The sequence below is a fragment of the Tenrec ecaudatus genome, chromosome 9 (assembly GCF_050624435.1).
Source record: "Tenrec ecaudatus isolate mTenEca1 chromosome 9, mTenEca1.hap1, whole genome shotgun sequence".
Classification (NCBI taxonomy): domain Eukaryota; kingdom Metazoa; phylum Chordata; class Mammalia; order Afrosoricida; family Tenrecidae; genus Tenrec; species Tenrec ecaudatus.
Genome location: NC_134538.1, coordinates 154,217,467 through 154,239,996, shown reverse-complemented (window position 1 = coordinate 154,239,996; position 22,530 = coordinate 154,217,467). Strand labels below are relative to the sequence as shown.

Below are 22,530 nucleotides of genomic sequence, written 5' to 3'. Positions count from 1 at the left end.
TTTTGTTCCTAAAAAGATACAGCCAAGCCTTCGTCTTTCCATAAACCAGTGCCATCTGGACACCGGAGCAGGAAGCACGTCCAGCCTTAACAGGCCGCCTACCTTCATGGGCATAAGTGCCAGGAAATCCGTAATGAGATTATGGATTCTGCGGATATAGAACTCCTCCTGGTAGAAGTTCTCCGAGCCGACCACCGACTCCGTGAGGAACAGGAAAACATTGTCAGCAATCGCCAGCTCGGCCATGGCTTCGTCTGCTTCTGTGAACTCAGCCAGAGCTACAGACACATTTGGGGAAACAGCACAAGAGGGTGAAGTCGTTAACCCAGGTTACAGTATCGGCAAACACTGTGCCGACAGTACTGAGTCTCGGTTTCTTGCCAACTCTCTAGCATATGCTATGCACAAAACGAAGCTATCGGTGTGTAACGCTAATAGAGTCACATGCCCAGGAGGCTGTGAGAAAAGTGCACGACAAAGAAAAGTGTCCTTCATAAAAACAATGATGGATGAAGTTAGAGAACTGTGCCATGACACTGCTATCGACAGAGGGCTAGTTCGCACCCTAACAGGGAGACACTGAAATGACTTCAGGCTTTGCTCTCCGGCAAGCACTCGGTGGGGCATTCAGTCTCAATGACAGCCAAACTGCGGCCTAACCAACTGGGTATTTGCCATCAAGCAGCTAAAATTTTAAATAATTAAGCTTTTAAAAATTCTTTTATTAAAAGAGGGGGCTCTTTTCTTATGGCAATCTATGCATCAACTGTGTCAAGCATATTTGTACATCTACTGCCATCGTTAAAAAATTAAACATTTAACAGGTCTACCTAATTTTTTTCTTGGAAAAATGTCAGAAAGATCTCAAAATAGACAAAATTGATGAAGCTCCTCATACCCATCACCCAAACCTCACCATTATCAATTTATGACCACACGTATGTCACCTGAGCCCCCATTTTATCCAAAGAATATAATTCCACTCAAGAAGATATGCAGAGGCTTCAAAAAATCCATGGGGTAAAAAAGGTATTATAAGAAGATAAAGGCGTATGGAAGAGACCAGACCAAAACCAGGGATGTACATGGTAGACAATGGTGGAGGAGGTGGGGAAAGGAAAACAAAAGGATGAATACAAGGAAGAAAAGGGTAGTGGGGTCATGGGGCATTAATCCACCCAAGGGGAGAGTATTGTTTATATCTCCACAGGGAAAGTGGGACCAGACTTCAACCCAGTGTTGCAAGGTGTGAAAGCAATATCCCGGCGTGGATTAGGGAACCAGTGGAGAGGTCTGGGAGGCTGGCCCCAGCACCATAAATTAAGTGGATTCCTGCCCCTCCCCCGAAAAGAATTTGTTCCAAAGGACGACATTGACTCTGCAGCTCCGGGAGATGAACATATCTGATCAGAGCACACGGGAGAAGATGAAGGGGCAGAAGGAGAGAGTGGAGCACAGCCTGGCCCACCAGGCCGTGATGATGATGTTCCGGAGTAGAGCACCCAGTCCACAGAGAGAACAACATGGCTGGCCCCACTATGAGAAATGATGCCCCTCAGTGACTAAGGGCGATACAGGGGACAGCACCAGAGACACAGTGTGGGAATTGCACCTGACCTGATCCCACCATACCGAGGCAAAGCACTGGGGGAGTGCAGCGGAACAGCAAGGGAATGGAGCGGCAAGGTCCCCAGGGAATGCTGAAAGTGGACTTTGGAGCCAGGGCGTGGTGCCCCAACAGACTGGACTGGAAAACGCTCCTAAGGGCCAGCAAACGATCCCTGAACTAACTACAAGCTTTTCTCTTGTGAACTGTTTTGTTCTGTTCTTTGTCAGTGGTTTGTTTTTGTTGTTTTGTTGTCTGGTTGTATACTGTTGCTTTGTTTTCCTCTGTCTTGTTTTCGTGCATGTTAGTGTCTCCACAGATCTGTCTGAATAGGACAGGCTGGATGAACTATCTGGAGGAAAAACAACGGGACCGACAGTTCCGGGGGGACTTGGGGTGGGGTGGTAGGGAGGGTAAGGAAGTGGTGTTAACAAACCCAGGGACAAGGGAAAATCATGGGACCCCCAAATGGTAGAGAAGGGGGAGTGGTAGGCCTGGTGGGAAATGATCAAGAGTAAGGTTGCTTAGAGAAGAGGTATACTCTAGCCCAGGTAGCGACGAAGCATGGTAGTAGGGCAGGAGGAAAGTCAAGGGAGATGGAGGAAAGAGCTAGGAGTCAAAGGGCATTCATGGAGGTCTAGACAAAGACATGTACATGCAAATATATATAGGCGGATGGGGAAATAGATCTATGTGTCTATATTTATAGGTCAAGTATTAAGGTGGCGGAAGGACCTTGGGCCTCTACTCAAACACTCCCTCAATGCATGAATACCTTCTTTTATTAAATTGGAACTCTATGATGCTCACTCTCCCGACACAACGGCTGGAGCCAAAGTGGGTGAACAAGTAAATGTGGTGAAGAAAGCTGATGGTGCCCAGCTATCAAAAGAGATAGTGTCTGGGGTCTTAAAGGCTTGAAGGTGAACAAGCGGCCATCTAGCTCAGAAGCAAAAAAGCCCACATGGAAGAAGCACACCGGCCAGTGCGATCACGAGGTGCCAAGGGACCAGGTATAAGGCATCATGCAAAAAAAAAAAGATACAAGTGTGTGTATGTATGTGTATATGTATATATGTATATGTGTGTATATATATATATATATATATATATATATATATATATATATATATATACCGTATTAAATGAAGGGGGAAGTGCAGAGTGAAGACCCAAGGCCCAAGTGTCGGCCATTGGAGATCCCCTCATAGAGGGGTTTAGGAGAGGAGATGGGTTAATTAGGGTGTGAGGTAGTACCGATGAAGAACACAGCTTTCCCCCAGATCCTGGATGCTTCCTCCCCCCAACTACCATGATCCGAATTCTACCTTGCAGGGCTGGATAGGACAGAGGCTGTACACTGGTACATATGAGGGCTAGAGGTACAGGGAATCCAGGGTGGATGATACCTTCAGGACCAAGGGTGTGAGGGGCGATGCTGGGAGAGTGGAGGGTGAGTGGGTTGGAAAGGGGGAACTGATTACAAGGATCCACATGTGACCTCTTCCCTGGGAGAGGGACAGCAGAGAAGGGGGGAAGGGAGACTCCGGATAGGGCAAGATATGACAAAATAACGATGTATAAATTACCAAGGGCACATGAGGGAGGGGGGAAAGGGGAGGGAGGGGAAAAAAAAAAAGAGGACCTGATGCAAGGAGCTTAAGTGGAGAGCAAATGCTTTGAGAATGATTGGGGCAGGGAATGTATGGATGTGCTTTACACAATTGATGTATGTATATGTATGGATTGTGATAAGAGTTCTATGAGTCCCTAATAAAATGTAAAAAAAGAAAAGAGGAGAAAAAAAAAAGATAAAGGCATTTTTCCAGGAAGTTTTTGAAGTCCTCTTAAAAAACAAACTGAAAATAGGGCATACCCAGGCACAGCATCCCATTATCAGATCTTAAAAAGCTATCAACCGTAATTCCTAAAATCCCTTCCTGTCAAGTATGTAGACTAGTATTTCACCAAGTGGTGGTACTGTCCCAGGAGGGCACTGGAACGATCGGGGTGGGGGGAGGTTGCGGGTTGGGGTTGTTGCTGCAGAAGCAGACCCCTAGCCCCCACACTTGACCCTAGATTACAGGTGGTAGGACAAAAGGGGGCTTTTCCCCTTAGTGGGCTAGGGGGAGGGGGCAGCAGTAGCCCAAATAAGCTGGGAAGCCGACGGTAGACAAAGGTTAAATTCCCAACCGTCTTATAAATACCCAGGAAAGTTTTGGTGGAGTTCTGCTAATAATGCGTTCTATGTTTGCTTCATGAATCGGGATCTACGTAAGACTGCCCAATAACTGGCACGCTCCCTCCCCGTTGCCAGAAACCTCCTGAAGAGACGTGTCTTAGTCCTCCGTGCTTCCCACCCCTGCAGCCTGCCACTGCATCTAAAGGACAGTTTGTTCTAGAGGCCAGATCTGCTTTCCATCGATCAGAGTACTGGTTCTCAGCGTGTAGGTCGAGACACCTTTGGTGGGTCGAACGACCCTTTCACAGGGGTCGCCAAAGACTGTCAGAAAACACTTATTTCCAATGGTCTTAGGAAGCAAGACTCAGCTCCTCTATTCGTCTCCAGGCGGGCACGCCCACAAACAGATATGCCCACCTACAAGTACCCAGCATAAAGACCGTTCGCTACCCATGCTACACCATACTTCAAGCCAAAATTTCATTTATTTGTCGTTAGAAATATTTTAAAAAGAAATATTTCACAATATGTAATTACATATTGTTTTTTGTGATTCATCACTATGCTTTAATTATGTTCAATTTGTAACAATGGAAAATATATCCTGCATCAGATATTTACATGACAATTCATCACGGTGGCAAGATGGCAGGTATGAAGTAGCAGTGAGAAGAATGTTCTGGTTGGGGGTCCCTACCACACGAGGAACTGTAGGAAAGGGTCTCGGCATGCGGAAGACTAAGAACCACTGGATCACAGGTAGCTCTGGGAGTCCTTCTTTCAAAGCACACCTTCCTAGGTAACCATGTGGTGGTCTCGATTGGGAAAAGAACTCAGCATATGGTGTTCTGACGGTCAGAGACCCACACAGTCTGAAAGTGCACTGTGCTGCCTTGAACAGCGTTGGAAGAGGCCTCAGTCAGAACAGTCTCCACCGCAAGAAAGCAGGCATCACTGTCTTTGCTTCTTGGCTTAGGTTTTGAAAAAGACATTTCGTATATTTTTCCTTACCATGCAGAACAGTTTCTCAAATCCTTACTATGATCAGTAATGATTATTAAGTAATACTAATGCCAATGTTTCACTTGAACTTGGAAACACTGGAATTAAAATGGCAAAGTGATCCATTAGTATTTTAAAATTTTGTAGTTTCGTAATATTCCTAACATATTGCCCCCCCCCTTTTTTAATGAGGCTGTTAGTAAGCACTTATGACCAATTTTTCAGAAATCTAGCATGAGAACAGAAACTAATTTTTAAAACTTCTGATCACTGCTCCAACATGCAACCACACCAAGTATCCTACAACTGACAAAGGGACATGCAAAATGTGGTTCAGAGGGACACTGGACAGAGGCCTAGCTGCTTCTCACCCATGTTGTAGTGCAGGAAGACGAACATCCCACTGAGTGAAATATGACGACGGGTGGGTGTCCTTGACCTCACTTATGATACAGCTAGGAACAAGGAACAGTAAGTGGTCACCAGGGCCTGGGGGAGGAGGGGTTTAATGGGAGCCATTGCTGCTCTGGTAGTGTGATGGTTATGCAAGGTCAGTAGTTCAAAACCACCAGCCATTCTGTGGTGCAAAGACAAGGTTTTCTATCCCCATAGAGAGCTTCCGTCTCAAACGCCCACAGAGGCAGTTCTACCCTATCCTATAGGGTCTCTCTGAGTGGCATCAACTCGATGGCAGCGAGTGTCACTGACAAAGAAGTCCTGGGCTTTCGCAGGGAAGGAAGGAAACTATTGGAAGTGGAGGGTGGTGATGGTACCACAAGACAGTGAACATGACTTCACGTCACTGAGGTGGTACACTTAAAACCCGATTCAGAAGGCAAACTTTGTGTTACATGGATTTCCCTATACATAAAAATGAAAAAGGAAACAAACTCTGAACTACTTCAAGAAATCTGCCATTTAAAAAATGCTATTCAGTTTTTCCGTGATTTTTAAAATGCAAATATCCACTGAAAGTCTTCCGCTCTTCTGAAATGTAAGTGATAACGCGTCCAGTTACTGACACTTGTGAAAAGGCATGAGCATGGAGAGCAGGGAAAATCAGAGACATCAGGTCTGAGCCAAAAATCTAGGCCTTGAATCCAGGTCTGTCATGCCCAGCCTGTTCCCACCTGGCAAACTGTGGCATAAACACCCTACCAATGGGGAGTGGGTTACAGCTTAGAGATCTGATGAACCACTACATAGTCACTTCGAATTATAAAAGGCAATTTGGGGGCCAGAAAAATTACTGACATAACACTTACCAAGAATATGCTATAATTGAAAACAGAGTTAACATACAAATGCAAAAGCCTCAATCATCTATCTATCAGCCTTTGTTCTCATACGCCTAAAGAAAGCTGCCACAAAAGCCCTCTTAACACACTGCACGGGCTAAAAGGCTTTCTCAAGACCTCGAGGGCCAGCATGACCTGAGCGAGAGCACCATGTCCCAGAACAGAGCAACTGAGAAGCTGCTGCAGCCCTCACAACAGGGAGCACTGACCTGCAGGGTGAGACGGACTTTGCAGGCTGTGCCGAGCGACAAGCCTCTGAGACTCAAGGCATAATAGCTCAGTTCTCGTCTTGCCAGGTCAGCGTACACCTCGGTGTTTGATGATTACAGGAAGGTAAACAGAGGCTCAGAGCCTCGGGAGAGTTGTGGACAACGTGACTCATCTCCCAGACAGTGGGGAATGGAGGGTGAAAAGGCAGGTCACAAGCATTCTTGCCTGGGCCAAACAACTGTCTCTTTCTACCATCCTGGACTCTAAAGTACTGTGCATTTCTAACCTGACACCATGTGGCAAACGGATTGGTTTGTGAGCAAAAACAAGAAGGGAAAGTATGGAAATATAGTTTTTTTAAGTTATTGAATGCAAAGCACTGAGACAGGCTTCAAGAAAGGACGTAACCGTTTACAACTAACCACCTTTGCAGGGTTCTTTTTGAGAAGCTAAGTTACACTGCTGTTCTCGGTCTCAGATGTTCACTTGCACAGATCAGCTTTATAAAAATAGTGAAAGTAAAAGGGCATAAGAAGGAGAACTGTAAAAAGAATAGAAAAAAAAGAAGAAAGAGGCCTTCAACTTGTGTCAGAACACTCAGTGCTAGTTGTTGGAATGGAGCGCGTTTACAAGGCTCCTTACCACACTCTCCGTCTTGTACTCCATGCTTATTTGGATACTGCACCCGAGAGCCCCTCCCAGACATCAGTGATGCTGACACCTCTCTGTCCATAGCACATTACCTGTCACGTCGGGCAGCTGCGAGATCCCCCTCAGGGCCAGTGCCCAGGCGAGCCTGACGGTGGCCTGTAGGCCGGGCAATTTCCACAGCTGGGAATCTTGCAGGCGAGAGTGGATGGTGGCAATGTACTGCCTCTCCGTCAAGAGTGGGAGCTGCTGGAGTATATCTGGAAACACAAAGACAGACCACTGGGCCAGAGCCGGAGAAAGAACCAGTGCTTATTTTCCACACAAACGACAGGAATGTGATGAACTGACAGGAAGGGGTGACAGAGCAACAAATGCATGATCTACCGATTGTACACAGTCTGAAAGTGAAGGAGAAAACAGACCGTGAGGCTAACTAACTCTCCATTGTTTTTAGGGATTTGTAGACAAGCCCTAACTACCTAAAAGAGCATAAAGAAGCATTCCACCTTCCTGCATATGAAACCTAACATATTAACCAATGCGACCTAAAGATCAAATAAAAAATTACTCTCCAAACCCCTCATGAGAGTCTGTTCCTTGATTTGGAGAAGGTTTCCTGAGACATCAGTCACCTAGTGGACTGATAGGATGGGCTTCTGTCTGTAAGCAGCTATGCAGCACTCAGCAAAACTGATCTCCACGCCCCTGGAACAACAGGGTGAGGAGGAGTCGGAACAGGAATGTGCTGCCTCCATGAACAACTGCCTCCTCTGCCCTAAGACCAAAAGAACCACAACACTGGATGGTGCCCAGCGACCGCTACGGAATCCTAATCACAAGAGGGAGAAGCAGCAAAGAACTTGAAATTCTCATGGACTCTAGGTTTTCTGGAGTCAGGGAGCCAGGGTGAACCCCCAAGAACAATTGCTCCATGATCATCTTTAAACCATCAACCAAATCTATCCCCTGAAATCATTAAAAAAAAAATTTTAAATCATTTTAAAACTGAATGATCGTTTGGTTTACCCAATAAAATGGGATGCCTTCAGCAGTGAGCTCTTCTAAGTTAGAACTCTCTACCTGGGATCAAACTGACAAGAGCCACTCCACAGATCAGATGGAAACCTTAGGGGGCACGGAGTGTGCATTACTGGGGAGGAACCACCCAAAGAGTGTGATCAGTGACACTGAACTGCACACGCAAACCACTGAATTGATGTATGTTTTGCTGTTTGTCAGGAATGCTAGTGGTGTAGCAGTTAGACCCTCAATGGCTAGCCACCCTGTCAGTGGTTTCACCTCGCCAGCCACTCAAGGGGGAGAGATGTGGCCGTCAGCTCAGGTCAAGACTGGCAGTTCTACTAGGTCCTTCAAGGCCAGGATGGGTGGAGATGAACTCAGTGGCAGTGGGTTTGGTTTGGGAGTTTAGCTGTGTTTGCTGCGGTTTGCTCAACAAGTTGAATAAAATTGGGGAAGAATACTAGAAAAGTGGCCTGAATTTAAAACAACAAACAAACACTGATCCAAACAAAAGAAGCAAGGAGCTACTCAGGCTTACAACACATATGAAACAGCCACGCAATCCTAAACAGACTCATCCCGCCATACAGCTCTACAGATAAGCGCAGGATTCTGAATAAACACAGAGAGAAAAATCCAGGGACCATCTCAGGATTCAATGGATTCCTTTGCTATTTTCTGGGAACTATCTAAAAATTCACTTAATTTCATTCATCATTTTCTGATACTTCCTTCTAACAACCATCTTATGAGTAACTTCTAACAAAGAAAAACTCATTTTAAATTAATTCTCTTCTATCACATATGCAGTAACCATTTATGCCACCCATGTATTTATTAGTCAAGACCAACAAGAATGACCTAATGTATTTATTAGAATGACCAACAAGAAGTTAGAATCAACATGAAGTAATAGAAGTACTAGTGGTAGAGTGGTCAAGAATTGGGATGCTAACCACAAGGTCAACGGTTCGAAAACACCAGCTGCTCTGGGAGAGAAAGTTAAGGCTCTACTCCCATGAGGAGTTACAGTCTAAGGAAACCTACAGGGTCTCTAGGAGTCATGATCCAATTCAATGGCAGGGAGTTTGGTTTGGAACTGGAAATGATTTCAACTGAAGTCAAAACACTGCATCTCCACCTGCGATATTTCATTCCACTTGGCTTATGAGGACCCCAGCTTAGCAACTTCCATTAAAGCCTTTGGGCTGCAAGACGCCCCTGGTCTTGCCTACCTCGAGCTAGCTCTGTGCCTCACGCCATTCAACACAGGACTTCCAGCCGATGCTTTAGCTCTCTGCTCCCGGTGACACACGTGTGACAACTTGCTTGGGGCTCAAGGTGGCTGTGGTGACGCCAGCAAAGGACAGTCACCAAGGAGGTGGTGGCGGTACCCAGGCTCCCCCACACCTAACAAGCGGCCTCGACCGCACACCCTCCAGACAGAAAGCACTAGGGACATCTGTGACAGTCAATGACAATCATCTATTTTTGTGGGGCTCACTGAGATCCTCACTTCTGGGTACCAACTGCTTACAAGGTACCCCTCAACACAGAAACTGTAAGTCAGATTACGGAAGTGAGACTTACCCATGCTGACAACATTTTCATAAAAGGTTTAAAAGCGTGGAACATTATTAAAGAAACCAGTAAGCTAGGCCTACATGCAGAGACTTGCCCGTTCCAAATGCCAAAAAAACAAAGAAACGTGCAGGAGACCTGCCGCTTTACTCAAAATGTCACCTCAGAGCTCAACGCCCCAACTTGGGGACACTGCACAGAAGGAGAGGGGGCGGGGGGAGAGACCACTCTCAAAATTTCCATCAGCAGATGCCGCCCTTCTTCCCATGGGACCTAGTGTTGGCAAGCCAGGGCCAGTACCATCGCGTTCCTCGGTGCCCTGCTCAATGAAGCTGGTGTCGAAGCAGTACAGGAGAGCCATGAGCAGGGCCAGGTTCACTGCATCCAACGCGCCGTTGGCCTCTACGGTCACTCTCTCCAGATGCCCAATAAGGAGCAGCGTGTCATCTTTGCCCAAAGGGGACTGGCAAGCCCAGGCAAAAAGGCTTTCGGCCAGGGACTGCCTGCATTCCTTGATGAGATCGGACACCTGGAAGTAAAACAGCATGGTAACATAACAGAAAAACTAAACCAGCCCTCGGTCTTACACTGAAACAGAAAACTATCTTTTCTACCAGCCAACTTGATAAAGCCCCTTTGGATCTACAAGGGATCTAAACGCTCACCCACAGAACTCCGAGCAAACCCGCTTTCCCTAAATCTGCTCCTTAACAGGGTGGCCACTATCTTGAAGAGCAAGTAGACACACACGTCAGGGTCAATTAAGAAGCTGAAATGATTGCAAGCAAATTCTCCCCTGCCTTCTTCCTCTTCTCTATAGGAAGGCCCTTGCGATTCACCCCGACAAGCCACAAGATGACCTCACGGGACCCTTGCCTCTTTGCGATGCTTCTCACTGCCCAAGCCTCTCTCTCGCTGGAGCTTCTCAAACTCAGTGTTCACGTCAATCTGTGACACGAGGGTAAGAATTTTGTAAGTCAATCCTTGCTCCATCAGCTCATCTGTAAAACGCGTTGTCATGGAAACCAGCTCTGGACTGTAATGAAAAGAAATCGAGTGAGCAAAGCCATGAAGAACAATAAACTCGCTAACGAACACCCCCAGCTCTTTTACTTAGTGTGGTGGGTGAGCAGCAGCGCTAAGCAACAAGGGGAACTCTACAACTTGGCTCCGTCATCAGGGATAGACATTGGGCTTCAACGGGTTTCTACGCAAGAATAACCGGATGCTTCTTTATTAGGAAACCCTATCAGGTTTAAGTTGTCACTTCGCTCTGAGCAGAATCAAACAGTGTTAGTTTTTAGAGTTGACGCATTTACACATAGTGAGGGAAGTCAGGCTGCCCAAGATGACAGGAAGCAAACAGACCTGAGTTCCAGGGTCCAGGTCTTTCCTCGCCGCGACTGCACCAAGGCTTTCAGGGAGTCTGCGATGCACCGCTTCCCATCCCAGTACAGGAGCACGGCGACGAGGCCTCGGGTAAGGCCGGGGAAGTGTGGCTGCTGGTGCTCCCCTGGAAAAGGGGGTGGAAACCAAGGCAATGAGCAAACACGTGCATTTGGGATGAAGATGAGAGTCCCAACGGAAAAGTTCAGGTCCAAGATTCTCAGATGCTCTGGGGTGAAGGGTATAGCAGCGCAAACTGCCAACAAGTTTCGCTGCAGACCAGAAGGCTGGAGGTTTGAGGCCACCCTGAAGCAGCACCTTGGAAGAAAGGCCTGGTGATCCACATCTGAAAAGCCAGCCCTGTAAAATGAACCTATGGAACACCTCTCTGCTGTCACAGGGGGGGGTGGCCAGGAGTTGAAACAGACTCGGAGGCCTGTGGCTGTTGGTCTGCATGACCTCTTCTCCTTAGCAGCCTAGAGGGGCCAGCCAGCTAGGCCTGCCCACAGCAACGACACAGAACGCACCATCTAGCAAATTCCCAAGTTGACCCTTACTCCACAGTCTGAGTGCTCTTTAGAAGTCAGAATGACAAGACTTCGTCTCACAGATTTTGAACATGTTGCCAGGATAGATGAGTCCCTGGAGAAAGACATCGTGCTAGGTAAAGCAGAGGGGCAGCACAAAAGAGGACAGCCCTCGACAAAATGGACTGACACAGTGGCTGCCATTTGTGAGGATGGCCCAGAACTGGGCAGTGTTCCGTTCTGTTGTGCACAGGGTCGCTGTGGGACGGAGCCAAGTCAGTGCCACCTACCAACCACACAGTTTACGTGCTCCCTCCCTCCCTCGTTAGGTGACAGTCAGTTCCCAGTTCAAGCCCTCGCTACTGGTCCTGCTTGGAAGACTGTCAGGCTGGCACTCTCACAGGGCCGATGACCTCTTTGGCAGTATCTGGTGACAGCTGCCTACATGCAACCTGCCTTGTTTCATTTCCTCCCTGGGACTCAGCAAGACCAAAATGACCTGTTTTGGCCTCTTCTCCCCTGACCTGCCACCCCAAAGAGCATCTCCACACAGCAGTATGGTGCCTCACAACTCAACTTCGCACCGCGGAATGTCTGCAAGGCTCTCCTCTCCACCACATAAACGCCTCTCTCACAGCATCAAACTGCCGGTAACAGCTCCGGTGCCTCCCCCTCCAGCAAAAATACCACAAAGAACATTCTCTGAATAGGTTTTCCATTTTAAAAGAGGGAAAGGGGAAATCCTTAGAAAAGCATTTGGATCTCGAAAAAGGCCACATCTGAAACCAGGAGCGGGTGATTTTGAAGTACCGACCCACCAATGAGAACCTACCGGCAAGCAGGAGCTCCACGGCGGCCAGCTCCCCGATGTCAAAGAGGTCGCTGAGGATAAAGGCCTCCTTAATGAGCTGCTCAGGGAGAAGGCGGGTCCCCTGCTGCCCTTGGATGGCAACACCCTCGGTGCTGGCTTTCTGAACCTTCTCGTGCTGCTGAACATTCTTTGGCTGTAAGGGTAAAAACGCGTAAATGAGACACTGGAAGGACAAGAGCCCGCAGAAGACAAAGTCCTAAGCACTCCCCAGGGCGGAGTGTGCGTGACAGCACAACCTGGCGACTTTAGAGGCTTCGGTTCGGACCAGTCCACCCAGGAGGCATGTGGCCTACCTTCAACCGCTTCTCCTCTTAACTCCTTCTTCATGATCTCGCTCAACTCCGATCGACAAACATTTCAGAAAACACTCCATACCGCATTCGGCTTTTCAAGTACCAAAGGAACTTTGCCGATTCTACAGTTAATGAATGTAAAAAGTGTGGTCTTCAGACGGCAAAGGGAAGCCGAATCAAGGAACTGCTGACTGATCAGTAAAACTAATGAGTGTGCGCTCACACATTATGTAAAGATGGTCTTCACCCCAGTTAGCCAAGGGCATCTGGTACAGAATTACTTGGTGCATCCATCGTAAAACCTTACAATGTCAGCTCCTCTATAAAACACCACCTGGATCATCTGATCCAAACCGCAGAGGAGGAAGCAGGACACCAGGTAAGTTAGGAGGTCTGCCTGTGGTCATGTAACCCCTCGAGGTAGAGCCACGATTAGAAGCCAGCTCAACAGTCTCCCAGGCTCGGGCACCTTCGGCAGCACCATCCGAGGAAGAGCAGGCCAGTTCTCTGGCGGCATCACCCCACGTAATAGCACGCAGGTGGGCCTGCTAGCATCAGAGGGAAAGGTGCAACAGCACTCGAGGGAGGACCCAGACGTGAAACCCCTCCCTGAAGCACCCCAGCCCTGGCTGCACAAGATTTCAGGGTGCAGTGATAAGCGGCACCCACGAGTTCATTCACTCCGCTCAGGTCCCACAGAAAAGAATGTAAACTTTGGTGTGTGCCTGGAAAGATATCCAATGGAGCCGCCTCGCCAGGCTCAGAGGCCTTGCAACCGGAGGTCAGAACTCTGAGAAGGAAACTCTCTCTGAGCTACACTGAACTTCCCAAACTACATTCAAATTTGACTAGGTTGTCGCCTAGCGACACATAAAGAAGACAGCATTCGCCTCTGCGGAGAACGAGCGAGAACAGCTCCTAAGAAAAACTTCAGCTTAAGGAGAACATGACTCTGGAATGAGCCCACAGCAGTTCATCTTTACAAGCATTCAGAGTTCACTTGCTCCCCTCCAACAATGTGAAAAAAGCAAACCCAAGAAATAAAACCAAACAAGAAAAAAAATTCCTACTGGATTTTTGAAGAGTGAGATGAAGTCTGGCTTGTGTTTCTTCAGAACCATGTCGAGCAGGTGGACGGCTTCGGGTTGTCTTTTCCATAGCGTGCTCCCCACCGTCTGCCAGATGTCCTTGTAGGGACCCCACAGGCTAGCCGCTTCAAGACAGACACAGACAAGTGACCGTCAAGTAGAACACAGCACAGTCAGTTCTGCACACGTCAGTCAGTCACCCTCCAAGTCGCTTACAGATCCCCCGGCACCCTGGCAGCACAGATGGGGAAGGGCTCAGCTGTAAACTGAACCCTACCCAGCAGCTCCACAGGAGGAAGACCTGGCAACCTGTTCCCAGGACACCAGGAGCAGGAGGATGTGGCGCAGAGAAGCCACCAATCCCAGCTAACCTCCCGCATGCACCGCATCAAGGAGAAGCTGTTCCCGCCATCGGAGTTGGAGTGAGTTCATTACATGCGGGACCAGCATGGCCCAAGCATGATGTTATAAGTATGCAAATGGCCCTTGGCAGCAAAAAGGTTCCCTCCCCTTGCGTTAGACAATATACAGTCTGGTTCATAAAATGCTCCAGGTGTCTGGTGCCACAGAGACTAGGGAACCGGTGGGTGGGGTGGGGGTAGGGGTGTAAAAAATGTGATAGTCTCTTAAAAGGGAGCTTGTGGCAAGTCGAAGCTCAGTTATCTAAGGTCTGTCTGGTCTCATGTGGTTGTTTTAATGGACGGAAATCAACTTGGCAACAACCGGCAAGCATGGGAGAGAAAACCACTGTCAACAAGTCAAACCTGACTCACAGAGAGCCTACAGGACAGGACAAAAAGAGAGCAGAACTGTCCCAGGCTGTTTCCAGACTGCAATTCCTTACAGGAGCAGCCAGCCTCATCTTTTTCCTATGGAGTGCCTGGTGGATTTGAACTGCTGACTTTGTGATTAGCTTGCCAATACTTAACCCACTAGGCCACCGGTCTCACCAGCAAGCACGTACAAGTACAAATCAGACATTCAAATAGAGCCATTGAGTATTCTCCATCAGCAATGTAAACATTTTATCTAATATAAATGATGCCCTTACTTTAAATGTTTTTGCCATTAAAAAAATGTTTTTATAAAACCTACTACATCCTTAGAAACAGAATGACCTGAAACAGGGAATGATAAACCACTTTAAACTCCAATTTCCTTATGTGGGAGGGGTCCCTGCGCTCCACAAGGTAGCATGTGTGTGGGGCACAGTCTCTGACATAGGCAGGGGCTCCCCTCCCAGCAACAGGAAAAGGAGATTTACAAGAATCTGAAACTTGCTTACCACATGTATCTCGGAAATCTGATGATAGTCTGTTTCTCTCCTTAAAAATAATACTGATTGCACAGCTTTTTAATATATTTAAAACATGAAACTGTACGGAATGCAAGTTGTCCATGCATGTTAATATGCAAGATAACCCACTGCCATCGAGTCAATTCTGACTCACAGCAACCCAAAATCACAAGGTTGAACTGCCCCTTGTGGGTTTCGGAGACTGTACCTGCAGATGGGATTAGGAAGCCTCCCCTTTCTCATTAACAGCATGCCAGTGGGTTTGAACTGCTAATTTGGTGCTAACACTTAACCCACTCCATGCCACCAGGGCTCCTTGAATCCACAATAAACAAAACCAAATTCACTGCCATCAAGTCAATTGCAACTCATCTTGTCCCTCTATGGGTGTTCTAATGTGTAAATTAATGAACAGGCAACGGAACTTCTTAAAACATGTTTCTTTGTACCACATATATTTAATAAGATCAGTGGGTTCTGACAAACCCCCACAACTCTTTTTATGAGGGCACATCCAGTAACAGAACAAAACTCTACACACACAAAACACTGATACTGGATGGAAGGGTCCTGGTGGCATAATGGGCTACCCACTGAGCTGCCAACTGCAAGGTCAACAGTTCAAACCCACCAGTTGTTCCGCAGGAGGTTTACAGCCTCGGGAGTGCTACTCTGTGGTAAAGGGCCACCATGCCTGAGTCAGAATCAATGGCAGTGAGTTTGGTTTGATACCGGATGGGCTCCTGGGTCCCTTGCTAATGTGACATTACAGTGGGGATTTGTCTACAATGTGTCTTTAGTTGGACCCCTTTTAGTAAAGATCTGTTGCCAGTGACAATGAATGGCAACCACTCAGGACTACGAGTTCTTAAAAGGGTGAATTGTCCATTGAGAATGCCCTGAGGGCTCAGGCCCCCAGCATTGGGGGCCCCCCTGGAACACTATCTGGAACACACTTATCACAGAATCCAGATAATGCACAGTCCAATGGGGGCAAGGAGGTCCCTGGGGCAGGCGGGCTGGGAGGGGAGGCTTCCTCAAGGGAGTGACTACGAGGCTGAAATCTGAAGGATAGGAGTGGACATGCACTGGGAGTGGGAGGTGAGGGCAGGCAGTCCGGTCCAGGCAGGGGCCAGTGTGGGGGTTCCCAAGGCCTGAAGACATAGTGACCTCTGCTGGAACTAAAGCACCCAAGAGAGCTGGAGGCAGAAAACAGGGGAGCCCCCCACCATGGCGGGCTTCCTAGGCCTCATTCAGGACCTGAGCCTTTCTTTCTTTTTTTAATCATTTTATTAGGATCTCACACAATTCTTATCATAATCCATACATATATCAATTGTGTATAGCGCATTTGTACATTCATTGCCCTCATCATTCTCAAAACATTTGCTCTCCACTTAAGCCCCTGGCATCAGCTCCTCGTTTTCCCCCTCCCCACTCCCCCATGAACCCTTGATAATTTGTAAATTATTATTTTGTCATATCTTACATTGTCCAACATCTCCCTTCACCCACTTTTCTGTTATCTGTCTCCCAGGGAGCTTATATGTAGATCCTTATAATCGGTTCCCTTTCCAACTCACCCTCCCTCCACCCTCCCAGTATCGCCACTCTCACCAATGGTCCTGAAGGGATCATCCATCCTAGATTCCCTTTTTCCAGTTCCTATCTGTACCAGTGTACATCCTCTGGTCTAACCAGATTTCTAAGGTAGAATTGGGATTATGATAGTGGGGAGTGGGGGAAGGAAACATTTAGGAACTAGAGAAAAGTTGTATGTTTCATCGTTGCTACGCTGCACCCTGACTGGCTCGCCTCCTCCCCTTAAGGAGATGTACAATTGCCTACAGATAGGGTTTGGGTCTCCACTCTGCACATCCCTCATTCTCAATTATATGATTTTTTTGTTCTGATGATGTCTGATACCTGATCCCTTCAAGCCTTTAAGACCCCAGACACTATATATCTTTTGATAGCTGGGCAACATCAGCTTTCTTCACATTTGCTTATGCATCCTTTTGTTTTCAGTGATCATATTAGGGAGGTGAGCATACAATGATATGATTTTTTTGTTCTTTGATGCCTGATAAATGATCCCTTCGGCATCTCATAAGCACACAGGATGGTGTGCTTCTTCCAGGTGGGCTTTGTTGCTTCTGAGCTAGATGGCTGCTTGTTTACCTTCAAGCCTTTAAGATCCCAGGCTATATCTTTTCATAGCCGGGCACCATCAGCTTTGTTCACCATATCTGCTTATGCACCCGCTTTGTCTTCCGGAAGGTGACCATCATGGAATGCCGACTGAAGCAGATGCAACATCCCTGCTGCAGAGTGGGTGGAAGATGAGTTAACCTTCCGGAGAGCAGTTAGGAGGGTGGGAGTAAGAGGTGACAGACAGGTCTTTGGAGAGGCTGGCTATGAAGGAGAGGACAAACACAAGGTGGAGAAGGGCACCAACGGGGGTGTGAGGGGAACTGGCAGAGCACAGGCAGTGGGCTCGGTCAATCGACAGGAGGGGGAGCAGAGGGGAAGGCTGCAGGGACGGGGCTGCCTTCATCAGGAAAAGGGGGGAGCTTGGTCAAAAAGGCTGTAGATCACGAGGTTCCTGTGTGACAGCCAACCACGCAGACAGGGAGAACTGTCTTCTGGGACGGTAACTCTCAGGGGGGTAAAAGCTTTTCTAATCTGGAGAGGTTGGTGGAGGGACTCCATGGCAGTAAGACATGTGACAAACTAATCACAATGTTCAATATGAAACCCCCTCCAAAGGGCCTGGCCAACAGAAAAGTGGGTGAAGGGAGACAGCGGTCCGTATAAGACATGAAAAAAAAATTATAAATTATCAAGGGGGAGGGAGGAAAAAATATAGGGAGCTGATTGATACAAAGGCCCAAGTAGAAAGAAAATGTTTGAGAATGATAATGGCAATATATGTACAAATGAGCTTGACACAATGGATGGATGTACAGATTGCGATAAGAGCTCCTTATCATTGTACTGCTTCTGTAAGGATGCAGTCACAGAAACCCTAGGGCCGCTAGGACTTGAAATCCACTCTCTGGTAGGGGAGTGCCTAGAACCCTGAGACTGCATAAAGGTAAACAAGTGGCCATCTAGCTCAGAAGCAACAAAGCCCACATGGAAGAAACACACCAGCTTCTGTGATCACGAGGTATTTAAGGGATCGGGTATCAGGCATCATCAGAACAAAAAAAAATCATATCATTGTACATGAGGGGGGAAGTGCGGAGTGGAGACCCAAAGTCCATTTGTAGGCCACTGGACATCCCCTTAAAGAAGGGTCTTGGGGAGGAGAGGAGTCAGTCAGGGTGAGAAGTAGCAACAATGAAGTGTACAACTTTCCTCTAGTTCCTAAATGCTCACCCCCTTCCCCATTACCATTATCCCAATTCTAATTTATTAATCTGACTAGACCAGAGGATGTATAGGGGTACAAATAGGAACTGGGAACACAGGGAATCCGGGACAGATGATCCCTTTAGGACCAGTGGTAAGAGTGGCAATACTGGGAGGGTGGAGGGAGGGTGTGGTAGAAAGGGGGAACCTATTAGATATAACCCTCTCCCTGGGAGACAGACAACAGAAATGTAGGTAAAGGGAGATATCAGACAGTGTAAGATATGGCAAAATTATAATTTATAAATTATCAAGGGTTCATGAGGAAGTGGGGAGGGGGGAAAAATGAGGATCTGATGCCAGGGGCTTAAGTGGAGAGCAAATGTTTTGAGAATAATGAGGGTAAAGAATGTACAACTGTGCTTTACACAATTGATATATGGATTGTGATGAGTTGTATGAGCCCCCAATAAAATGATTTTTAAAAAACCTCACTTCCAGATTCTGACTCATAGCAACCCTATCGGAGGGTAGAGCAGTCTATGTGGGTTGCTGAGACTGTTAACTCTTTACAAGAGTAGAACGCCTGGTCTTTCTCACAAAAAATGGAGTAGTTATATATGCTTCAGTAGTAGCCTATAGTAGTTTCTAAGGAACCCAGGTGGCATAGCACTGGTCTGCTAAATTCAAGGTCAGCAGTTCAAAGCTACCAGTCACTCTGCTGGAGAAAGATGAGGCTTTCCAGGAGTTATTGTCTCTGAAACTCAACAGTGCAGTTCTCCTTGGTCCTAAGGATCACCTGAGTTGAAATCCACCCAGTGCCAGTGAGTTTGATTTTATAGTTCACGCTACTTAGATGAGGAACCTGGGTGGCACAGTGATTACACATGATGGGCGGCAATCCTCAGGCAATTCGAAACCACTAGCCACTCCTTGGGAGATAAGGAATTTCCAGTTGCCTACACTCACTGAGGCAGTTCTACCTAGTCCTATCGGCATTGGCGCTATGGCGGTGAGGTTTGTTTGGGGAAGTTACTAAGCCTCTTGAAGTCTCCATTTCCAAACTTGTAAAATGAGGCATTTAAATGCAGGCCACGGCATAGGTACATCAAAGGGATTAAATGAGATGACACGATGTCAACACTAATGTTTGGGCTGCAGCTGTGCTCAAGACATAAACGCTGTCAATATTATTAACGAATTTGGCCTGGTGTTACTTGTTCCGGGTAGCAATTCTATGAAATATAGAACCAGAACTCTTTCTCCACCCCCCGCCCCACCCCACCCCTCAAAAACGCCCTGGCTACTTAGAGACTCCCAAGAAAGCGTCCTCCTGAGCTAACTTCGCTACAAGAAGTCACTCCATCGTTTCGTCATTGTGCCCAAACTTAAGGGCACCTCAGTTACTGGCATTCTCAGCAGGGAAGTCCACGTGTTCCAGGCTTCTGACACCCTGGCTCCGCCCATTACGTAAGCACTGGAAGGGGAGCCCAGGTAAAGCACCCGATATCAAAGCGTTCTTGAGAGAGGTACGGTCCGCACCCCAGATCTTCCAGAGCTCCTTCACCGCCCTCCAAACCGCACCGACGCCGGGAAAGCCGGCGGTGCAGGAGCATCCAGGGCCGCCACACCCGCAGGGCTGGGGGTCACCAGCGGATCCCGTGGGAACCCCCGTCCCGCCGGCTTCCGGATTACAAGCTCCTAAATCGAGGGTCCTCAGTGCCTGCAGGTCTCCCCTACGAGGGGCTCAGGGGCCTCCCGGTGGATTTGGGGTTGGGGCTTGTCAGGCTCCGCTCGTGGCTCAAAGAGGAGACCTGACCCGAAGTCAGGGCCGAAGCCACCTAGCAGGTCGCAGGAGGGAAGCCAGACTCGACCCGGGCTGCGAGAGGCTGCACAGGCGACGGCAGGCGACGAAGCCTCACGGCCTCGAGCCCCACACGCCGTCCCGGGCGCGAGCCGCAGCGCCAGCGCGCGCCATTCAAACGAGAGGGGCGGGACCCGAGGCCCACACTTAGACACGGGCGGGCGCCCACCCCAAAGGGGGCCTTGGCCTCGGAGGGGCTCACAGCCCGGGGCTCCCCCGGAAGAACCGGCCCTCGGCCAACGCTGCCCGGCCGTGTTACTTCTCCCCCAGGCGCACTCACCCGAATTTACCGCCAACGGCGCCGCCATCTTGCAGGAGAACTAACGAGCCTTCCGGCCGCGCGGAGGACCCCGCTGGGCGGGCTGTCCGCGGCGCCGTCCGAACAGAAAGGGGCGCGTTGTCCCCCGAAAGGCACGCTCTGCGCGGTGCGAAAGGCTCGAACGCGCGCTCCGAGTCACAAATGTCACTTTTCACCGGGATTCTTCATCGTATTCAAATGAGGGGACGGCGACCGGGGGAGCCGCGAGGGGGCCTCGGTTTTACGTCCTCTGTGCGTTGCATCCTGGGAATTGTAGTTTTTCCTAATGACGAGCGAAGTTGGCTAAATGTGGGAAAAGACATGCGGAGACAAGTTATTAAAATGATGCCTGTCGCTGATAGCAAAAAACGACGTGCATTAAAATAATTATCTGAAATAAAAATGAACTCTTCTTTACATGATACACTTCAAACGCCATTGAACAGATACAAACCGTAAATTTTCATTACACTGCAATAACAATAACCCAATAATGTATTGTGGCAACATAGTTGCAGAGAATTAAATAAAGGGGAAGCAAATTATAATTTTATTATGAAAATTAGACTAGTGAGCCCCCAGCTTTAACAACTTAGCCAATTCTCACCTCTCTTAAACCAATTCCAGACATATTGCATAAATAGTAAGTATTTTCCTACTCAAGTACCCCAGCTAGAGTCTATTTCTTCACTTGTATAAAACTAAAATACAAACAATCATTACCATTCACTATCATATGCTGGGCATATATCAAGAAACTCGTAAAAAAAAAAAGAAAGAAACTCTTATGTATTATCTCATTTAATCCCAGCGATAACTCTATGAGGAATGATAAGAATTATTAGCTATTTGTGGTGCTCTGTGTACCTTTTAATCTCACATTATCAATTTCTCCAAGATTCCACTGACACTCAGAGGAAATAGGGCTTACATTTCCAGTTGACTATCAGAAATCAAAATTAGGCCGTGTAGACAAATTCTGGCATACCACCAGAATGTTGTTGATGTTAGGTGCTATGGAATCATTTCTGACTTATAAATCACCAGGAAGCTACCAAACATTCCAGCCTGGTTTAGCAGAGGGCATGGAAGGAGGAGTATCATTGATGCCATTACACGGAGCTTAGCTGAAAGAGTATCACAAAGAAATAGGAGCGGTACCCCCCCCCAAAAAAACACAGATTTTTTTCAAAGCTATCTATTTAATTTGTTTTGCAAAACAACGTTATCATCTTCATAGTACTCTCTACTGCATTTAATACATTTGTCAAATCTGCTATTCCATTCTTGGAAACATTTTTCAAACTCATGTTTAGATGGCTGATAGCATCTCCCTCGTTTTTGTTTTGTTTTTTCTTTACCTGTACTTCATCAAATTGCTATCCTTTCATGTCCCTCTTCATTCGAGGAAACAATGAGAAGTCACACGGAGGAGAACAGAGAAATATGCTGTTTTTTGCTAAAATCTGGTGCAGTGACATGGCTGTGTGAGCAGGTACATTGTCATGGTGGCAAAAACAGTCCTCAGTCTGCCCAAATTAGGCCTCCCCCTCACACTCACTGTTACACAATCTTTTCAGAGCCTTGATTAGAAATAGCCAATAGAAAGCTTGATTAACAGTCTGACCTGGTGGAATGAACTCCAAACGCACTGTGAGTCAATGTTTTCCGTCCATTTGGGAAGTAGACATTTGTCATCAATTGACATTTCACCTATTTTGAAATGAGAAAACCACTCGTACACTTGAGTTTTTCCCATAGAGCTGTCCTTGTAAGCTGTGTTCAACCTCACAACAGTTTCTGCAGCATTTTTCCCAAGCAAGAAACAAAATGTCATTGTGGCATATTGTTGCCGTAAGTCAGCAATCCCCAAAACAAGGTGTAAGTGAGTGGTTTTGTGAAAAAACTCACTGCGTCCAGAAAGAACCTCTCCAAGCGGCGCCACTGGGTGCAGGAACTCAGAGCGAGTTGCATGCTGCTCGCCTTCCAGGAAGAATGC

At 47.6% G+C, this 22,530-nt stretch overlaps 1 protein-coding gene across 1 annotated transcript in view; it reads right to left on the bottom strand.

The window, feature by feature from the left end:
• NUP205 (nucleoporin 205) overlaps positions 1–20,705 on the bottom strand; it is a 66,000-nt gene extending 45,295 nt beyond the window's left edge. The window contains exons 1-8 of the mRNA XM_075558709.1: positions 20,514–20,705; positions 13,698–13,840; positions 12,296–12,467; positions 10,919–11,063; positions 10,427–10,586; positions 9,851–10,079; positions 7,042–7,206; positions 103–278 (exon numbers count right to left, since the gene is read on the bottom strand). Coding sequence (XP_075414824.1) covers positions 103–278; positions 7,042–7,206; positions 9,851–10,079; positions 10,427–10,586; positions 10,919–11,063; positions 12,296–12,467; positions 13,698–13,840; positions 20,514–20,541 — 1,218 coding nt within the window. The 5' untranslated portion in view covers positions 20,542–20,705. The remainder of the gene's footprint in view (positions 1–102; positions 279–7,041; positions 7,207–9,850; positions 10,080–10,426; positions 10,587–10,918; positions 11,064–12,295; positions 12,468–13,697; positions 13,841–20,513) is intronic.
• Between the last annotated feature and the right edge of the window lie 1,825 nt (positions 20,706–22,530).